Source organism: Nicotiana tomentosiformis, chromosome 3, assembly GCF_000390325.3.
Source record: "Nicotiana tomentosiformis chromosome 3, ASM39032v3, whole genome shotgun sequence".
NCBI classification, from domain to species: Eukaryota; Viridiplantae; Streptophyta; class Magnoliopsida; order Solanales; family Solanaceae; genus Nicotiana; species Nicotiana tomentosiformis.
The window spans coordinates 53,066,451-53,089,023 of NC_090814.1; the positions used below are offsets into that span (position 1 = coordinate 53,066,451).

Here is a 22,573-nt window from a genome sequence, read left to right on the forward strand (position 1 = left end):
ATTAATGTCAAACTTTCCACCATCAATTGATTCTTCCTCAAACCCGATCTTCACAATGATTTGAAGGTAAAGATCGTTAACCTCCACGAGTATGACTATTCTAGTTCCACATGAATTTTGTTCGAGCTTAATTCCAAGGTGTTTCGACTCTTTATTAATCATCAAAAATGTCTTTTTCTCAGTTATCCAATTCAACACTAGATCAATTTTATAAAAGCCGGTCGAAAATTCCATACGCATGTCATGTCACTAAAACTAGCGACGAAAGAATTAAGCATAGAATGCCACAAAGAGACAGGATAACACAAAGGGACAAACTGTATTTCATTAAATAAAGGATGGAAGGATTTGACAATAAGACAAATAAACTGAAATCGGGTTTACAGCCCTGGATAACCCAGATAACAGAAAATATGACAAACCAAGCTACCAAGACTCCTCTATGTCTAAAAGAGGAGTGACTTTCCAGTTGCTAAGCGACATCTTAGCCACAAATTTGCATATCAGCACTACTACGGCATTCAGTCTTTTTTATTGCTTTTGATTCAACACTCAAATTTTGACTTTTTGATCAAATCGTTCCCAATATTGACTATCGGATTTCAGGACTGACGACATGGGAGATTTCATAGCAACTAATTTCCCAAAGGACTTGAAAGATTTTCATGTCTCTCCATCATCAAATCATCCCGAGCAGTGCATATCCTATTGCTTAAACCTGGTAAAGTCAACCAACATTTGCCTCCCTTTTTGATTTTTCACGACCAACTTGCCTAGTTTCCTTTTCGTGACCTTGGATCAAACAGTGGTGCTTGTTCCATTGGTTGAGAAGATATTTTTATTTCTGAGGAACCTTGGATTGTTTTTGTGACTCGCCATTGCAAACCAACAAACCGACCACCTTTAACCAGGTTTTATTTCAAAACAACAAACATGTTAGAATGAACACTCTTTCTTTTTCCTTTTTTCTCTTTTCTTTTTTTTTTCTTTCTTTCTTTTCTCTCTTTTTTTTGTTTTTTTTTTAACCATTCAATCGAACCTGCTATGGATTGCCTACGTATCATGCAGGAACATGAATCAGATCTTGCGTAGTTCAGAAAGATCAGAAATAAAGTAAATAAATTAACCCTTTTTTGAATTTTGAATTTTATTTATAATTTCCGAAAGAAAGACTTATAAAGAAGAAAGAAAATATTTTTGAATTTTGATTTTTTTTATTTTTTAGTTTTTTGAGAATTTTTTAAAAGAAAGACTTTTAAATAAGAAAGAAAATATTTTTGTTTTATTTTTTTTGAATTTTGATTTGTTTTCTTTTTTTGGAATTTTGAAAGAAAAACTTCTAAAGAAGAAAGAAAATATTTTTAAATTTTTGAACTTTTATTTTGAATTTATGAAAGAAAAACTTCTAAAGAAAAAAGAAAATATTTTTGAATCTTGAATTTTCTTCTCAATTTTCGAAACAAAATCAGCAACACAGACACTGAAATGCCAAATAAAGGCAGAGTGAAGACGAGAAGAATTCAGCAATGCATAATCAGCAACACATCTTCAATTTAGGTCCAAAATCGACTCAAAGCAACCAGATATTATTGAAACAAAGGAGTAGAAATCAGTCCAGCCTTTGAAATTCCCTTTTCTACACTTTTCCCCTTTTTGATATTTTTGTTATCCTAAATCTCAGATCTCAGTTAATATTTTTTAAATTTTTAAAGTTTTTACTCATAGCTTTGAATATGAAGAGCTTTCAAGTCCGTGAAGTGTGTGAGTGAATGAGAGGAGTGAGAATTTTTGTGTGAGCGAGATGAGAGAGAATGTGTGAGTAAGAATGAATGAGCAATCTATCAATGTGTATTATGTTATATAGAAAATGCAGAGAATCTTTTCAGTTATTTCCTTTCTCTTTCATCCCTCTTCTTTTGTTATTTTCCCCTTTACCCCCGACCCCTTCCCTCTTTTGTTTGCTAAACAGGTCCTTTTTAAATTATTCCTTTTCCTCTAACCCTTCTGCCCCTTTGTTCCTAAACTCGAATCCAATGGGCCTGCCTTATAGGGAGACCCAAATTTCTTAATACCCAATAATCAACAAAACATTATCAATCAATTTCAAATTCCGATTAAACAACAATTACTACAGCGATTAAAACAAATTGGAATATGCAATCACGTAATTTGGCTAATGATCAATGTAATCAAACAGTTTCTCTTTACTTTTCAAACTATGCCTACTAATAATTAAACTAACACATTAACACCTAAAACCACGACATCTGTGAATAATAATGAAGAAACAAAATTAAGGAAAAGAAACTTACAGTCGATAAGACCCAAAAGCCAAGGAGATGATTCAAAACACCGGCGTTTCAATGTTTAACGGTAACGATCTTTGTCTAATGAACATTGATCTGGACCCTTGATGTCCGATAAGTGTTTCATTGGACAAAGCCCGTTGAGGTTCAACGGAGTTTGACAGATACAAAAGATTCTGACGGCCTAGAAACAGATCGAATACTAATACCAAATTGGAATACACAACAAGGAGGGTTAATTGGTGCACGTTTCGACCTCGAGCAAGCTGAGATTTAGGAGAAAACAAGAAGGGGATGGATTAGATTTTTGGTTTGGTTCTTAGATCTAAAAATCATGAAACTATGAGGACCTTAAGAAAAATCCAATGGAAGATTAAGAGAGAGGGGGAGATGGAGATCACGTGTCGAAAATTTTGGGATGTTTGGAAGTCGGCCGCCGCCGTGGGCGATTTTCAGCGGCGGCGTTGGACAGAGAAACAGTGGTGAGAGAAGAGGGTGTTCTGAGAGGCTTTTGGGGGTAGGGACTTGGTTCGTACAGTTATATGGGGAAGAAGAGTTAGTTCCCAGTCGTTCGATCAAGAAGAATGAATGGCCGAGATTACGCACGCCAAAAACGACGTCGTTTGGTAGTCTCTTGGAGACGAGGCGAAGGGATCGGGTCTGGAGTGATTTGGGCAAAGGTTTGGGCCTGAAACAATGGCCCAGTCCGGTTTTTTAACCCACCAATTCCCATTTCCCTCTTTGTTTTGATTTTCAACATTAGCCACTTATCCTAACAAACCTAATTTTAAAACTAATATGCAAAATTAACCCATTTAACTATTTTAACAACTAAAACTAATCAATTACTTTTACAAATTAAAAGAAAAGAGACTAATTAACTGCACCTACAATGCAAAGTAACTAAATGCATTTTTTGTGATTTTATTTTTAGTGATGCAATGCAATTAAAATTTTAAAATGCTATGAAATAAAGATTAAATATTTTTTCATGACTTTCATGATTTACGATATTCCTAAATATGCACAAATGCAAATAAATGCAACCAAACAAATAAAGAGAAATTCCTAAAAATTATATAAAAATCAAAGACAATTAGAAAATTATTTTTGTGAATTATTTAGGAGTAAACTATGGGTAGGGAAAAAATTGCGTGCTCACAATGACCGATCTGCTAGCTGTAGTGTTATAGTAGTAGGCCTAGGTGCTCCTAGATCAAGCTGTTTAAACACTGATAGTGGCATCAAATTAATGCTCGCTCCCAAATCGCACAAGGCTCTACCAAACTCGCGTTTTTCAATCGCCAAGGGAATTATAAAACAACTTGGACCATTCAACTTAGGCGGGATCTTACTTTGTATTCTAGCACTGCACTCCTCAGTAAGTACAACCGTTTAAAACTCTGTCAACCCTCTTTTGTTGGCCACAATGTCTCTCAGATACTTGGCATATTTAGGAACTTCTTGCAGCACTTTTACCAGAGGTAGATTCACACGCACCTGGCTCAATATATCTAAGAACTTTTTGTACTCGGAATCATCTTTCAATTTTTGCAACCTTTGATGAAAAGGCGTTGGTGGCATTACCTCTATCTATTGCTTGTGTTCATCATCCTTATTTTAGCTTCTTTTACTGGCTTAGGCACCAACTCTCTTTCAGATACATGCTTTTGAGAAGGAGGCTCCTCTAATTCTCTCCCACTTCTCAGATTAATTCATTGCACGTGTTCTATGGGATTCTTCTCAATATCACTTAGGAGTGCTCCAGCTAGCCTAACATTCCAATTAGAGGCTATTTGCCCGAATTGCCTCTCCAAATTTCTAAAATCAGTCCTGAGTTGTTGATTGTCAAGCCGAAGTTATTGATTGTCGGTTCTAAGCTGTTGGTTGTCAAGCAACAACATTTTCAACAAGTCATTTATGCTCTCTTCTGCTTGTTGTGGTGGTGTTTGGCTTTGGTTATAGTTTCCTTGGGGTCTGTATTGGTTTTGATTTTGACTTTGATTTCCACCCTACGAGAAGCTCGGGTGATTCCTCCAGTTGGGATTATAAGTGTTCCCATATTGTGCATTTTGTATCATTGGACCTCTACTCTACTGGCTCGCATAATAAATAGATTCTGGATTCACCGAACATTGGTCACTCGTGTGACCTTCTCTACAAATTTCAAAACATATGGCAATCCTCTGAACCTGATGCATTTGATGCCCTTGACCCATTGCCATCTTATCCACTTTGTTGGTAAGCTTAGAAATTTCTTGCCGCATGGTTGACATCTCATCTGGCTCGAGTATACCTGTTGCTTTCTATCTGATCATTCTTCTTGGTTCACTCTCACGTTGCCAGTTATGATCGTTTGTAGTGAAATTATTCAGCAGAGTCTGAATCTCACTGTAGGGCTTTTGCATTCAACTTCCTCCACAAGTTGAGTCTAGATTCAATTTGGAGGTCTCGTCCAACCCATCCACAAACGTGTGTCCCAACACTTCATCAGTTTGACAATGGTGAGGACAATCTCTCTGTAGCTTTTTATATCTCTCCCAGCCCTGACGTAGAGTCTCGCCCTCTTTTTGTTGAAACCCCAAAATTTGGCTTCTCAATGACATTGTTTTCTTAGTGGGAAAGAATTTGATGAGGAATTTGCGTGTTGGATCATCTCATGTGAGGATTGAGTTTGCAGGCTCTTTGTTTAACCATTACTTTGCTTCCCCCATCAGAGAAAAGGGAAACAAAGTTAGTCTGACATAGTCCTTGAAGACGTTCAGATAGTTGTATGTATCCGTAATCTCCAAAAAAATTTATATATGCCTTTGGGGATCTTCACTCGACAAACCCACAAATAGCCCTATGGATTGAATTAGTTGCATCATGTACTGTTTTAGGTCGAAGTGCCCAGTTATTTTAGGCTAACGATAGCCTGATTCATGTTCGTGAGCCTAGGCCTTGAGGCCTCAATCACTGGTCGCTATTCATTTTCTGCCATCTCAATTGGCTGTGGTTGGACTACGATGCGCAACTCTGCAATTCTTTATCTTGCTTCTGCCTCCGTCCTTAACCTGTGGAAGATCTTTCGGGTTCAAGATCAAAAGGCGTAAGATTGTTCAAACTGTTACTTCTTCTTAGCATTCAATATGCACACCTGTAGAGTGAGAAATAGCAAAACAAATTAAATCTCAAACAAAAATAAATAAAATCTTATTTCGGACAAGTAGCTAATTTCTAAATCTCAGACAACGGCGTCAAAAACTTGTTGGGTCCAAACGCACATGCAAGTATACACGATCGATAATAAAGTGATGAGAAAGTATCGTTTTCACGAAGATTTATGATCAACTATTGTCCAATCTAAACTATTTATAAATTTATTACTCAAGTAGTCATGAGGAAAATGATGGTGATTTTTATTAACTAAATTACTAATAAATTAATAAGAAAATAAGATCGCAAGTAAAGCAAACAAACACTTAGAAAGAATTCAATGAGGTGGGAATATTCTGGGGTTATGGGATTAATGTCGCTCCTATTGAGTTCTTCTGGTTCATTTAATCACTTGATTTATCTAATTTATTGATTAAAAGGGTTTATTATGCTCGCGAAGTTCTTTCGACGCTTCGCTCACCTATTCAAGCCAACCTAATACTATATGTCTATAGAATTAGAATTAACAAGAATGCATATAGATTTCCTGCAAAACTAACCAAGTAAGGCAACTAGAATATGTCTATCCTAATCGCGAATCTATTCTCTGATGCCCGGATTCAAAAACTTACTCTAATCAATCTTATATGCAATCTATAGTTCCCACTTTCGACCTCAACTATAAATTCGTAGATAGTACTCTATTGTTAGCTACGCAATAGAATAATTAAGTGCAAGATTGAATAAACAAATTAATATGATAAACCAAGCAAAGCAATCAATCGTCAAGTACAATAGTCAATAACGACCCATAGCCCCAGAATAATGAGGTTCTTAGCCACACGTGATAAAGTTAAACAATTTCATAAGTGTTGAATAGTTGAAAATACTAAGAAAGGTGAAGAAAAATTGAGAATCCTTTCTCTCGAGTGTTTCGTGCTTGTGTTTTTCTCTCAAAGTGCCCTCCCCCCCCTCCCCCCCTCCAAAATAGGTTTAGACTTCTTTTTATACGAGTTGGGGGTGTGTAGGGCCAAAATAACCTTGTCCCGCACAAAATAGGAGATTCTCCATCACCCAGCACCCAGGGTAGCGCGTCACACTAGCCCTGGCGCTCGCCTGTTGGCCAAATTTTTAGATCTGTAAATTGTGCCACGGGTAGCGCGATGCACTACCCAGGGTGCTACACTGGCCCATTTTTTTTGTTTTGTTCTTTTTTTTTGCTTCAAATCGTACAATTTCGTCTCTCATTGGCTCCGGGTGACTCCTACACATAAAAATACCATGAATTAGAATAAATTATTATATTACACATCCTGATTCCACCAAATATGAGCAAAATGCGAGACGGCATGCATATAAATACACATACTTTAACTTGAATATCAGTTGTCCCCGAGTTAGATGCTCCACCTCTACCTCTACTTCTTCCTACCGACGGTTGCATGCTTTCCTTATGAGGGTGTACTGATGATGACGAAGATGTTGCAGGTCCTGTTGGCGGCATCATGTTACCATATTCCTCACTGGGCAAAAACGCATAATGTGACTGGGCTGCCCACAAGAATAGCATATGTTTGAACCCTGGTGGCAAATGCCAAAATGATTCCTACCACACCGACCACAATGCGGCGTCGGGGGCCTCATCTTATTAGGGTCTCCACTATATTGTGAGCTCTGTCCTCGGGGGTTCTGACCCTAACCAAAATGAGTGGTTCAATCATGACGCTGACCCTGAAACTATGTTGTTGTATTAGCTACCGGATAAGATAGGTGTCGGGCAAACGAAAGTCTGGACTCACCTCGAGATTCACTATATCAACTATAGACCGGGCTCTTTTATGTTGGCCCCAATCATGCTCTAGAGCAGCTCGTTTTTGCCTTTTTTTAACCTCCAAGCTCTGCGCATAGGCTTGAATGCGAGCAATGTCCATGTTTGGACTTAGAGAAGCAATGGTACACTCGTTGATCAAATGTGGTCCAAAACCACCCACAAATAGATGTACTTTATCACTCATCTCGACCACAACCAAAGGAGCATACTTGGTCAAGGAGTTAAACTGCATGATGTACTCCCGAGCACTCATGTTACCATGCTCCAAACGTAAGAAACTGTCTTGTTTAGCTCGGCAGAGCTCAATAGGAAAATATTGTTGTAGAAAGGCTTCAGAAAACTCCATCCATCCCCTACTGGTGGGGCAAGAGGTCCCCTAGATTGTTCCCAAGTTTCATACCAAGTCACAGCAATATCTCGCAATCTATATGAGACAATCTCCATAGGCTCTGTATTAGTGGCATGCATAACTCATAAAGTCCGATGCATCTGGTCTAGAAAATTCTGGGGATCTTCGTTTGGATCTGTTCCTGTGTATACCGAGGGGTCCAAATTTATGAAATCCCGAACTCTCGTACTATCTGCTCTATCTGAGGTGGCAAGGACCTGACGTTGGGCCTGAGAGGCTACTAATCGAGTCAGCAACTGCAGAGCAGTCCTCATATCTTGATCTTGTTCAGGAACAAACGGGGAGGAATCGAAGGCTCGTTAGCTTCTCTTTGTCATTCTGGGGGTATTGGGGTTGTCCCCGAAACCTGAGTATCAGCCTCATTGGGGGGTCCGTGTTGACCCATAAGGGCAGGTGGCACCTGGTTGGTACCTTCTCCTGCTTCTTCATTCAATCCTCGAATAAATGTCTGGCATCTTGTGGTAGGCATCGCTATAAACATAAACAAGATGGGGATTAGAAACGAATACTTACGACCCCGCTCTAGCGCACAATCTAGATCAGAAGGAAAGGTATTCACTCTAGATATCACGTAGCCTCTTGTTTGTAAGTATGGTGCACGACATACCCATAAACAAGATTCTACTAGGTACGACTAGCAGACTCCCTCGGACAGACCTGCTCTGATATCAAGTTTGTCACACCCCAACCTTGGGAGGTGCGACAGGCACACGATGCCCGAAGGCCCCGTGCGAACCAACATCCTTACTAAGACCATTTTTAATCAGGAAACCTAGGCCAACGAAGCCTCCAAGTAATAATACCAGAATTTAAAATGTGCACATCTAACTGTGAAAGGAATATTAACACTACAACTTCACAGTTGTTACCAACATGGTCATAACCAGCCTTTACATATATCCGAATATTAGTCTACAAGCCTCTAAGAGTGTTAAAACATAGTACATGACTTGGTCGGGAAAGGGCCTCACCGTACCCCAAAATGACTGAAACTTGTGCTTTAGTACCTATTCACTTCGGTCAGTTACTCCGGAGAAGTGGAGTGCGACAACCAACAACTCAAGCGGGTACCTTGCTAGGGAGGGACGCCACCGGGTCTATATGTACATGTGGGCATGAACACAACGCCCAAAGAAAAGGGCATCAGTACAAAAGATGTACTGAGTATGTAAATCGGATAACATACGTAAATCAAAGGCATAACATAAGAGATAGAAATATACAATTTTAACATGTATACCGAAGACAAGCCACTGAGGGCGTGCACTTCTATAACCATGGATTCATGAATGTATGCAAGTTTTGCAAACAAATCAAGCCACTCATTGGAGCCATGCATTTTATTAATTATAATATATACATTCAGCCACTCTTTGGGCATATCATCTCATATCGTACCCGGCCTCATAGAGGATTCGATCGTACCCGATCTCAACAGAACTCGGCGTAACCGGCCTCGAGAGGACTCAATAAAGTCTTATTTCACATCACACCATACTCGTCCTCATAGAGGACTCGGTCGCATCCGACCTTAGGAGGACTCGACTACACATTGCCTCAACAGGACTCGGCGTAGTCGACCTCATGAGGACTCGGTAGCCTCACATAACACATCATCGTACCCAGCCACACAAGGACTCGGTAATGTCTCATATCAAGTCTCATCATACCCAACTGATCAGTGGTTGCACAATAGGTGTCGTACCATGCCGACTATAGCACGGCTCGATAAAGTATACATATATATAAGTGCAATGCAAAGTCAAATTCAAGAGATATTAAGATCAAACTCATACCGAGTCATATTTTCAACTTCGGAATACTATGTGGAGCACTTTAACTTAAGAGAAATGTTACCGGTCTTTGGAAGACCATAAAAATCCCCACCTTCCTTTAGAAATGGTTTTTGTTATGTCTTCTGAAAAGGTGTTGTTTCTACATTATTCTATTTCCAAATATAAGTATCACATGTTCTTTGATAATCTTATCTGCTATCAAAGAAACTTTTCACAGTTATTTTAGAAATAGAAAGCAATCATATAGGATATATTCTTCTTAATAAGTAACATAGAAGCTATATAATGTCATCAAAATATCAGCAGGGTGTATTTGTGATGGTTTACCAGAAAATACACACAATAATTTGTATTAACCAGGAAACTAACATCGATCAAATAAAATGCACTACATCTGCTTGGATGCAAGCCTAACCCAGCCTAACCCATCTATGTAGAAGAAAGACTTTTCCAACGGCTAAAATCAATCGCATTCTTAATGGAATCACAAATCGGAATCCAGCAGCAAAATTACAGTTTTTGCTGAAAGACATATATGGACACACACACAGTGAAAGTCCTGAATACTACAACAACAACAACAACAACAACAACTATGCCACAATCCCGAGCAAGTTGGGGTCAACGAAATAGTCCCAAGTCTAAAACATATTTTTGTTTGTAACAAAAAATAATAACTTAAGTTAATGATAGAACATATACTTTAATCCTTAATAACTATGCAACAAGAGACCTTTTCCTACAGCACCCTAAACAGTTTGTCTACATGGACTACAATCCCCCTTTTAGCTTAATATAAGAGAAGGTGGCTGAATATATTTTTTTCCGGATAGGTAATAGAAGGTGACTGAATTTACTGATCACATTTATCTCCTATCCCAAGTAACAAAAATACTCATAGCCTTCAATGCCTAAGTAAGGTTAAAGCTTCAGTCTGCATCCATATAGCATCCCCCACCCCCCACCCCTCTTTTTTGTTTGGTTGATCAGTTGATCTGTGCTCATAGGACTTGGTTGAATTGAATAGGACATTGATGAAACAGATAGAAAGAGAACCTAAAAGTGTAAAAGAGCAAAAGCTCAACTTCTAGAAACTACTCCCATACTACTCCCAAGTGTCACATTGAGGGCAAACATGGTCTAGGACAGGATATCGTAACATTGACCCAGAGAATTTAGCTATGGAGACTTAATCTAGAAAACAAATTTAGAAAAAAGAATCTTGATGATTCATATTGGAAGAAGGAACTTAGTCGCTTGAACATGCATAGAAGCAAAGCCTCTATTTGCATGTGTGATATTATTTCAAGGGGTAATAAGCTGCTATTCATTATTCAATGGATGCATGGCCTCAAGCAATTGATCATTGTGCCAGTCAGAAACCAAAGACAAATGAACACTTTCATTTCAAGAGAATCACTCCAGCACATGGCAACATGCAACTTTTGCCATAACTCTGAGAAGAACAACAACTACTACGCCTCGGTCCCAAACAAGTTGGGGTCGGCTATATGAATCCTCACATCTTTCATTAAGCTAAACTCATATCATCATCATTCCAAATAAAATAAAAGTGAGTGAAAATTACAGCAAAAAGTATATCAGTACATTATGTCATTTAGGTACATCACTGTAATGATAATGATAATAATAATAATAATAATAATAAAGAAAAAAATCAAGGACATTTGCCAGGTGGACTGCTTCTCAATTAAAAAAGAACATGAAACTCAGGTGCATTTCTAAGAGCAATACGCAAAATGCAACCGCAATGCTCATGAGGTACGAATTTAGTAAGAACTCATACCTTATCGTGGCTCCTCCCTTCCCAATAATTCCACCACAAGAGCTATTGGGCACAACTAGTCTAACTTTTGATCGCACATCATCACCATCTTCGGCATAAAACTGACTCAAGAAAGAGACAGTATTTCAATCAATATATCGATAAATGTACAGAGAATGGGATTCAAGAGGGTGTATTACCTCATCTAACAATTTACCAAGAATAAGTTCAACTGCCTTGAGTATATTATCCACAAGCCCAGATACCATTATAACCCTATCTGACGTACCAGGGAAAAACTCGAAGTTGCGTGACAACTGAACTCTTGCCCCAGAACGGGACTGAAACTCGGTGATTGTTGAGCCACCTTTTCCAATAATTGAGCCGGCTTCAGTATTTGATAGAAGAAACTTGACATAAGTTTTCTCCTCCTCGTGGCCTGGAGGCTGGAACATCAGAGTGAGAAGGAAATAAGAGACAACACGAAATAAAGTAGCCCTAAAATTGATATTGTAAGTTAGTGATCAGAAGAGATAGTGACAACACAGGCTACTAATCAAAATTAAAATCATGATTTTGAACAAACAAATTGAAAGGATAACAAGTAAACATGATGCTCATGAAATCGCAAAGGCATTAAACAAAGTGCAATACCTATGTGCCTGTCTCGTGATATCAAGCAGCTCTTCATATATAAATCCTTAGTAATGAAAACAAAATCTGCCACCTCATTTCCCGTCTTCAAAAACAAGGAAAAGTACCAAAATCGATGCAATACAGGATAATATTGTCAACTATACAAAGTGGGAAAAGCATAAAGTTCTGCTGGGCTTAAAGTGCAAATAAAGCGCCCACTTTAACCAAGAAAAACGCATGTTAAGAAAAACGAAAACGCAATAACAATGAAAAAAGGTTATTCAACACAAACAAAAACTTAAATGGAGAAAGAAACTTTAAAAAAAATACTGCTAACTTCTAGTCTGTAACAAATATTGCAAAAATCATGCATTTATTACTTTCAAACTATCAGTAATCAGCTAAGTAATGCTTTTGCACATATATGGTGCGTCATCACCCTTATAGTCCAGTTGATAGATGGTAATAATCATACTTTGTTAGCCCAAACATGAGTAATCATAACTTTGTTAGGTCAACTAACATTGGGCAGTCTTATAATGCATGTAAAAGCTTTAGATATTGTAATAAGACCCTAAAGTGACCTAATGCTATTGGAGCTTTAGACTTGACTTAGCGCAAATATAAACTTGGCTACTCGTTCCTGCATCAATCTCCCCTAGATGGAGAGGATTTTGCCTCAAATTTGGATTTAATCATATACATGTTAGGGTAAGAGATGTTTGACATCCAACTGTATCCTCCCTTACGCTCCAGCTTGTAGTGTTGCTACAAAAAAGTTTTGAGCACTCTAAAAGGCCCTTTAATTGAGGCTTTAGTTCTGAATTGTGCTTGGACAGAATGCCTCATTCCTAAGGTACAGTCATAAAGAGTCCCTAGGCTCGCAGTTGCAATTCTCCAACTCAAAAACCAGTGTTTTAAATAGCGATCGCTTCGTCGCTTTAAGCGAGAAGCGACGTGAAGCGATGGCTGCTCACTTTTTCATACATGAGGCGACTCGACCAGACGAAGCGCTAGCTTCAGTAGAAGAAGAGCGAAGCGACCTAGAAGCGAGAAGCGCAGAATCGCTCGCTTCTATTCAGAGGGGTCAGTTTTTAAAAAAAAAATAAAGTTCGGGTCTGTTCTAAGACCAAAGTGAACAGCCATTTCTCTCTTCTTCCCAAAATCAATTGTTGCTGCTAGGGTTCCAGTCGACAGCCAAGACCATCCAAGACCAGAGACCTCCTCCAGGTAATTTTTCTTCTTTTTTTCTTCTTTCTTCTTTCTTCTTTTTCTCCTTTTTTTCTCTCTGCTTCTTCTTCTTGTTCCCGTCCAGGCGTCTGCTCACATCTAGGGCAGGCGCGATTTATTTTTTCCTTTTATTCTTCTTATTTAGCATTTTAGCCTTTATTTATTAATTTGTATGTGTATTTCAGTTTATAAAGTTAATTTTATATATATATATATATATATATATATATATATATTATATTTTCAATTTATTTGATTAGTATTTTAGCCTTTAATTATTAATTTTTATGTGTATTTCAGTTTATAAAGTTAATTATTATATATATTATATTTTCAATTTATTTGATTATGTTTTTTCTTATATCTTAATAGGGATTTGAAAATGACCCAAAGTTCGAAGAAGGAGCAAAAAAATTAAATGAGTCATCAACCATTTGCGACCAATCTTGATGATGATGATGATGATATGGAAGAAGGTGAAGGTTTGTCACTTCCAACAAAACGGGGAAGAGATGCAATCTCTTCAAGCCATGGATCGACGGGTACGAGTAAGACTAAAGGTCCTATAGATTGTTATTTCCCAAAGAAGCCAGAAGCAATGAGCGGTGGAAAAGATGTGCAAAAAATTGCTAAGGACATTTTAAGGGATCGTGCAGTTAAAGCTTTTGCACGATGAGTCTATGATGTTGGGCTCCCCTTCAATTGTGTCAACTATATTGACACTTTTGGAGACTTTATTGAAGTCGTTGGTCAATATGGACCTGGGATGAAGCCTCCCACTTATCATGAAATCAGAGGTCCTTATCTAAATAAGGAAGTGGAAGAGACCAATAAAATTGTGGAGGAACAAAAAGTTATGTGGAATAAGTATGGATGCTCCATTATGATGGATAAGTGGACGGCAAGAACTGGGAAAATGATTATTAATGTGTTGGTGAATTCTCCCAAGGGAAGTTTGCTTCTTGAGTCGATTGATGCTAGCGACTCGTCCACTGACCACATCAAAATGTTCGCCTTGTTTCAGAACACCATTGAAAAGATTGGCCCAAGCAAAGTTGTTCAAGTAGTCACTGATAATGCAAGTGAAAATGCTAAAGCGAGTGGTATGTTGCAAGGAGTGTACCCGAATGTCTATTGGACTCCATGTGCGGCTCATTGTATCAACTTAATATTCGGGGACATTTTCAAGGAAAAACCCTTCTCTACAGTTTTTGGTCAGGGTGTTGGGGTATATTCTTATATTGCTCAGCAGCCCTTGTTATTGGATATGATGAGAAGATTCACCAGACAAAAACATTTGGTGAAACCGGGCAAGACAAGGTTCGCCACTGCTTTCTTGACTTTGCATAGTATTCACTTGCAAAAGCCAATTTGAGAAAGTTGTTCATTTCAGAGGAATGGGAAAAGAGTAAATTTGCAAAGGAAGCTGGGGGAAAGATATTGCACGCATTATTCTTTCTTATTCTTTTTGGAATAATGTCCTTCATGCTCTTAAAATTGGTGGCTCTTTGATTAAAGTACTCCGTTTGGTGGAAGGGGAGCAAAAACCATCAATGGGCTAACTCTATGAAGCTATGGATAGGGCCAAGTAGGCTATTCAAGCATCATTCACTGATGAACAGAAATATGCAAAGGTCTTTCAGATCATTGATTCAAGATGGACGGAACAACTTCATCGACTTTTGCATGCAGCTGGACCTATTCTGAGCCCGTCACTCTTTTATGATCAGTATGAAAATAATTCACTGGCTAGAGAAATGTGGAAGGGATTCCATGAGTGTGTTATTAAGTTGACCCCAGATGAAGACTTGCAAGAAAAGATAGTAGATCAGTTTGCTATTTACAAGGCAGGTGAAGGACTTTTTAAGCTGCGAATGGCTATTAAACAAAGAAAGACGAAGTCGCCCGGTGATCGAGTGCTTCTATATTTTATAGCTCTAACTTTTAATGTATTTTTTATACTTATTAACTGTTGAATAGTTTTTTTTCACTTCTATAGTTGAGTGGCGGGACCAATATGGTGCAGAGACTCCGGATTGACAGACTTTCGCCATCAAAGTTCTAAGTTTAACTCGTAGTTCATCCGGATATGAAAGGAACTGGAGCGTTTTTTAATACGTGAGAACTAAAAAGAATGATTACGTGTTTTGAGATAAAGTAAATTATATCTCAATTGTCCTAACTCCTACTAATTAGTTGACACATCTTGTTTGCAGATTCATATAAAGAAGAGGAATCGACTAATCTTGAAGCGCCTCCATAATCTAGTGTTCATAAAATATAATAGAGCATTGAGGCATTGCTACAACCGCAATCTAATCGATCCAATTCTTTTGGACAATGAGGCAAATGAGTGGCTAACCGGAGTCCCCGAAAATTGTGAAGATGAAGAAGTATTTGAAGGGGACTCTAATTTCACTTGGGGTGATGTTGCGGATGCTAGTGGAGTTGGGGAGAACGCTTATGGTTTAGGGGGGAATACTTCAAGTTCAAGCTCGACTAGGAAGGGAAAAAGTGTGGCTACTACAAGTCGATCTCTATCCCTAATTGATGAAGATGAAAGTGATCATGAAGAGGAAGAGGAGGGGGAAGAAGAAGATGACGAGCAATATGAAGATAATAGAGGAATTCAAGATTTTGACAATCTTGAAAAAGAACAAGAAGAGTAAAGAATAAGATGTTGATTCTAGTAAGTTAGTGGTTTTGATTTTGCTTGCCCTATGGTTTATGGAGGATTTTGTGGTACCTACTTTTAAGTTTTTAAATTGAACTTTTTGATTATTTATATTGTGTCTTTGCAAGATTTACATTATGTTTTTTTAAGAATTGCACTTCACTTCAATGAAGCGTGCGCTTCGCTTTTGAAGCGAGGCGAGCCTCTGTCGCTTTTTTGCGCTTCTCATCCTTTTAAGAAATAAAGTTTTTGATCGGAATACGAATCAAACCGAAGGACCGCTCTCAAAAACACTGTCAAAAACAAAGCTTCTTCATGTTATGAGCAAATTCAAAATGTGGTAGAAGTCTCATTTTCTGAGACTCTTTCTCACCATGTCTGTCAATGGGTACCGAACGTAGTCTTCAAAAAGTGACTTGTATATTTTAAGTCACAACCTAAAGTTGTTATCTTTACAACTTCATGAAGCTTGTCCACCTCCTTGGAAGAATGATAAGAAAATAATAGAGACATTATGAATGGTATTACATCGACTCAAGAGTGCTAATTTAGAAAACCGACAGCTAACTAGCATTATTAAGTCTTTGTTCCAAGGAGCCCACCACAAAATCTATGCTAACATCATTCCAAGGATTGCTAGATGTGCACACATGCACGGTTGGTGATGGCTCTTGGATTTGTGACAAACGGTGCATCTCTCCACAATGAGTTGAACATATTGAGCCACTTTGGGCCAAAAGAAGTGTTCTTGAACCTACTAAGTGTTTCCGTTACACCAAAAGGTTCAGTTAACCTTCCAGTGTGCTTTTCTCGCGACGTGCAATAGTCTTGTTGTCTATCACGAACTGCTGATATTGATCCCGAAAAAAGACGGTAGTTGGTAGATACAGCTAGGCCATGAACAGCCAACCATCATAGTGTAAAAATTGGATAGGTTCGATCTATAGTCATTAGGGCCTCCTAAAATAATTTACTAAATTCGTTGAGTTGTTCCAACTTCCAAGGGATCAAATCGGCTAGATATTAGTTTTTTTATAAGTATATCTAGAGACGTAATTCACATCTTTATTTGAGACGTAATTCGCATCTTTGGAACCAAACATCGGATTATGAACTCATATACATCCCAAAAAACACCAAAATTCATCCTTAGGGTTTAAAATCACACATATAAGCAAAAAAACCTGCTCACATACTGATTTTCACACTGTCGTATAGAACGGCGGATCAACAATGTAAAACGGCATTATCATAAAATTCAAATACGGAACAACAAAAGATAGCAGATCTGAAGCATCCAGATGTTAAAAATATGCGCTAAAGAAGAGAATAAAAACAGTGATGATTACCTGAATGAGGAGGCAGCGATTCGCGAGGCGAAGATTGGTCCTGAAGACCTTCAGTAGACGAATTGTAGTTAGATTCTGTCCCTTCCGTTGCCATTATCAGTGTTTCTGCGTGAATAGAGAAGCGAGTTAAAGCATTCGCATCAGAAGGATGCGGCGATATGTGACTCTCTGTGTAACTGTCTATAGTTTTTGACTAATATTGTAACTTTGGGTGTATTTTGGTACACTCAAATATAATGATATAATGTTGGACATTGTTTCCTCTCTTTTAGTAGATAACACAAATTATCACTTTAATTACTCATTTTTAGATAATGTATTCTAAAATTTTGACCTTGAAAATATCTCCTTTTGTGCCAGTTTTCAAGGAGAAAATAACATTGTATAGCCGCTGTAAAAATAATAGGCTAAAAATATATAAAATTTATATTTTTTTTGTATATATATACATTTAAAATTTTCAGTTGATTTTTCCAAAAAGAAAAGTTAAAATTTAAAAAAAATAGAGCAACCAGAATTACTTCTAGGCATATTATTGAAGCAAACGAATAACCACGTTGTATTATCACTTTTAGTCCGTGTCATAAACTATTTACATCTGGTAGCGGAAAAAATATATAAATTTTGTATAATTTTTGTATATTAACATACAAAATGTATGTATATATATATATATATATATATATATATATATATATATATATATATATATATATATATATATATATATATATAAAAGAAATATATAAATTTTATACATTTTTCGGGTATTATTTTTACAGCAGCTATACAATGTCATTTTCTCATTGAAAACTGGCATAGAAGGGGATATTTTCAAAGTCAAAATTTTAGAAGACATTATCTAAAAATGAGGAATTAAAAGTGATAATTTGCGTTATCCAATAAAAGGAGAGTAAACGTTTTGCTTCAGAGTAGAAGATTTGCTTCATGAATCGGAGTTGGGTAACAACGTTAGTTTTTGAACACATTGTGTGAGTGAGACTAAAGATGCTCCACTTTAGCATACTTAAGGGGCTAGATATGCTCAGGACTATATTTGAGAGACCAAAATAGACCTACCCTCAAAGATAAGGGACAATATTGGCCAAAAACTCTATCTATCTATCTATCTTTTATATAATAGGAAAAGCAAAACTATGATAGGATGCCAAGTGGAATACCCACAATTCAATACATGTCAAACTTTAGGACAAATCTCCAAGATAGTTGGAGTTTAAAATTAATTTTAAAAAAAAAAAAAAAAATATATATATATATATATATATAAAATAGGAAAAGCAAAACTATGATAGGATGCCAAGTGGAATACTCACAACTCAACACATGTCAAACTTTAGGATAAATCTCCAACATAGTTGGAGTTTAAAATTAATTTAAAATATAAACTAGTGAAAAAAAATTCAACTTGTGAATTTCAAAAAAATTGTATACTTCCTCCAATGTTTTGGCAGTTATTTTATTTATTATACTTGGCAATTACCAAAAAACAAAATTACTCCTACTTTTTTGTTGGCCATTTTTTAATAACTACACTCAAATTTGCAAATTATTTTTGTAAAGAAAAAGAAAAAAACGGTTTGATCGTGCTTCCAAAGGTGGGCTTCCAACAAAACTCCCTATTTTATATAACTGACGCTTTATTATTTCAAATCCTTTTCAAATTCCTATTTTATCTACTCAGTATCCCTATTTTGCACGTTAGAACAAAGGTGGACGGGAAGCAATTTACACAATTTCTGAATCTGTAGGTTCAACGACTGCTTTATTAAAGCATGAGGTGGATTATGTATTGGGTCAATTACATACTAAAAACGCTACAAATGCATTGTCCAGAATTCTTAATGATGTCAGTAAGCATCCAATTGTTAGACATAAAGCAACCGAAACTGTTGATTCTCATAGCAGATGCGGAAGGTATTACACTTCTTGAAGATCTTTCCAAATTACAAATCAACATCAAACACGCAACACCTAATTTCATAAATAACTTTACTATCGAAGAATTCAGATAATTGAATAGCAGGTGATGGCGGTGTGCAAAGGCCCCTTAATCAATGTTACTGCCCAAGTAATGAAGGTTTGTATAAGGCATGATTTTGTGCAATCTCAATACAATCACGGAAATCATTCATGGTGTCATCTCTCAAGGACTGAAGTATTGCCTCTCATGAAACCTCTCTATAGTTTCAATGCACCAACAATCATATTACTTTGCTAACTAAAGAGGGAAAGCAGGCGAGTATCTTAAGTACCTCACTATCAATAGTTTATGCAATGTATTCAATAATGGACAAAGTTCAACAGGAGCAATATGTTTGCTTTCATCATGGTGATAAGCATTTAAACGACTAACTAAGTAGCTCATAGAAGGCTTTTACTGCTGAAATTCCTTGCACAAATTGACAGTAGGTTAGCATACATATATGTATGTTCATGGTGCTATAATAATTATATACAAGCTTTCTACTGCAATTGTAATGATCCGACCGATCATTTTGAACATTTGCACTTCGTTCGGTTATTTGAGGGCATGAGTAACTCCGTATGATGTACTTTGACTTGTGTGAATTGTCGGTTTGGTTTGCAGATATTTCGGAATCGAATTGGAAGAAAGAATTTCATTGTTAAAGCTTTAAATTGGGAGAGTTGACCAGGTTTGACTTTTTAGCATTTGACTTCGGATTGGAATTCCGATGGTTCCATTAGCTTCGTTAGGTATTTTGGACTTAGGAACGCGTTCGAAATGTAATTTGGAGGCCCGTTGTAGAATTAGGCTTGAATTGGCGAAAGTTGGAAATTCAGCGATTTCGGTCGGCAGTGGAAAAAGTGATATCGGGGTCAGAATAGAATTCCGGAAGTTAGAGTAGGTTCGTATTGTCATTTGTGATGTGTGTGCAAAATTTGAGGTCATTCGGACATGGTTTGGTTGATTTCGGGATCGGTTGTCGAATGTGAAAGTTTAGAAGTTCTTAGGCTTGAATTCGAGGGTAATTTTGTGTTTTAATGTTGTTTTGAGTGATTTGAAGATTTGACTAAATTCGTATTGTGTTTTAGGATTGATTGGTATGTTTGGTTGAGGTCTCGTGGGGCTCGGGTGTGTTTCGGGATGAGTTTTGAGCGAGTCCGGGCATTTCCGAAACTCGGATATGGTTCTGGTGCTTGGAATTTCGCGGACCGCAGCAGAATTTCGCGGCCGCGCTTGGAATTTTGCGGACTGCATAATTTTGATGTGGCCGCACTCCGGAGAAAGTTATGCATATACTCTAGTACGACTTCGGAAGCCTATATATTTTGATCTACAAAGAATTTTGAGATTATTCTAAAACGAAAATTGTAGCTCTTCGTGTCTAGTTTCCAGAAAGGTAAAGAAGTCATCATTTGGACATATGTAGAGAACGTTATGGCTAAAATACTAAAGCCTGACAGTGCAGCCACCAAAAGTGCGGCCTCACTAGTTTTTCGCGACCGCGGGACCTAGGAGGTGCGTCCGCGCTCAAACTTTTGCGGACAGCGAAGTGGGAGATCAAAGGTGCACTATATAAATAGGGTTTAGGGTATTATTTCACATTTTGGACCTAGGGAGCTAGGTTTGTGGCAATTTCTCGAGGGATTTTCAAGAAATTCATCAAGGTAAGTGATTCTAACTCGAATTTGGTTAATATACATGAATATTTCATTGATTTCATCATCTGATTAGTACTTTGAGGTGAAAATTTGGGAAAAATTGTATAAACTTCATAAAATGAATTTTTGGGATTTGAATGTCAATTCGAAGTCGGATTAGCGTGAAACTAGTATGGTTGGACTCGTGAGTGAATGAGTTTTCGTAATTTGTGACTTTTACCCGATTTCGAGGCGTGGTCCCGGGGCAGTGTTTGAGCCAATTTAGGATTTTGGGCTAATTTGATAGTTTTTCTTGTGAAATTTATTCCATTGGCGGATATTGATGGTATTGTACTGATTGTGAATAGATTCAGAGCATTTGGAGCTTGAGTCGATAGGCAATAGTATTGCGGGGTAGAGATTTGATCGGTTTGAGATAAGTAACGATTGTAAATCTAGTCCTGAGGGCATGAAACCCCGGATTTGGTATCATTCTACTATTTTGAAGTGACGCACATGCTAGGTGACGGGTGTGTGGGCGTGCACTGTTGGGGATTGTGACTTGGTCCATCCCATAGCAACTGTAAAGTTGCATATTTTGTTGAAACTATATGATACTTATATGTTTTAGAAAGAGTTTCTGTAAATTGGGTTGAATGCCATGTTTGGGTCTTGTGCCAATGCTCTTTGAACCCTTAGGGGCCTTTTTTTACTATCCTATTGTTGTTTTCGATTAAAAATCTATACTCAGTCATGGTTATACCTGTTTACTGCATAACTCAGTTTTTCTTACTCTTTTTTGATGCATATAAATATTGTTTTGGGCTGAGTACCCTGATTTTACTGAAATGCCCAAGTGGCTTGAGAGGTTTATGACTGAGTGAGGCTGAGGCCCTGATTTGTGAGGATATTTATGGGATCGGGTTGAACGTCACAGCATGTTTGATATAGGCCGAGGGCCTGAGTGATTTATGCCATGATTTGGCTTGATATAACGCTTGGGCTGAAGGAGCCCCTCCGGAGTCTGTACACACCCCAAGTGAGCGCAGGTACCTACTCAGTGCGAGTGCCAAGTGCTGAGTGACTGGGAGGCATGAGTGATTATGAGGTATGCCCGAGTGGCGTGAGTGATTGTGAGGTATGCCCGAGTGGCATGAGTAATTATAATGTATGCCCGAGAGGCATGAGTGATTGTGAGGTTTGCCCGAGGGGCTGTATACGAGTGATATTGCCCGAGGGGCTGTTTATGATTTTATCATTTTTGCTCACCTTGCATTGAGACTTTGTTTAAAAACTATTGAAAAATATCTTTAAATGATTTTACTGGAACTAGGTTTAAATGAGATGTTTTGATTCAAACCCTGAATTTAAAAGCATGTGGTATTTTACTAAGATTCCATGATATGAACTTTATCTACTTATTGCTCGTCACTACTGCTCAGTCTTTATTTATTGTTGTTACTTATTGAGTTGGCGTACTCACGTTACTCCTTGCACCTTGTGTGCAGATCCAGGTGTAGCTGGACACGATAACGGCTGTTGACAATTCCGGTTGCAAATTTTCTCGGAGTTAGTAAGGTAGCTGACTGGCGATCGCAGCCCCGCTCTTCTCCCTCCTATCTTCCTTTAGTTATATTTACCTATTTTCTAGACTATGTTTGTCTTGATATTGTCAAACAAATTGTAGTAGATGCTCATGACTAGTGATACCTCGATGTCGGGCTTTTCTTCTCTGCACTTTTGGCTTGATTTGAACTCCTTTACGAAGGTTTTTTTATGCTAAATAGCCTTGAA

The 22,573-nt window shown here is 37.6% G+C and overlaps 1 protein-coding gene across 1 annotated transcript; it reads right to left on the bottom strand.

Moving 5' to 3' along the window:
- Positions 1 to 300: 300 nt before the first annotated feature.
- On the bottom strand, positions 301 to 17,338 carry LOC104093521 (protein BTR1-like). The gene is made up of 4 exons (XM_070196959.1): positions 17,156 to 17,338; positions 11,467 to 11,633; positions 11,288 to 11,388; positions 301 to 5,445 (listed from the first exon to the last, which is right to left on the bottom strand). The coding sequence occupies exons 1-4, from the start codon at positions 17,247 to 17,249 to the stop codon at positions 5,433 to 5,435; spliced, it is 375 nt and encodes a 124-aa protein (XP_070053060.1). The 5' UTR covers positions 17,250 to 17,338; the 3' UTR covers positions 301 to 5,432.
- Positions 17,339 to 22,573: the final 5,235 nt, after the last annotated feature.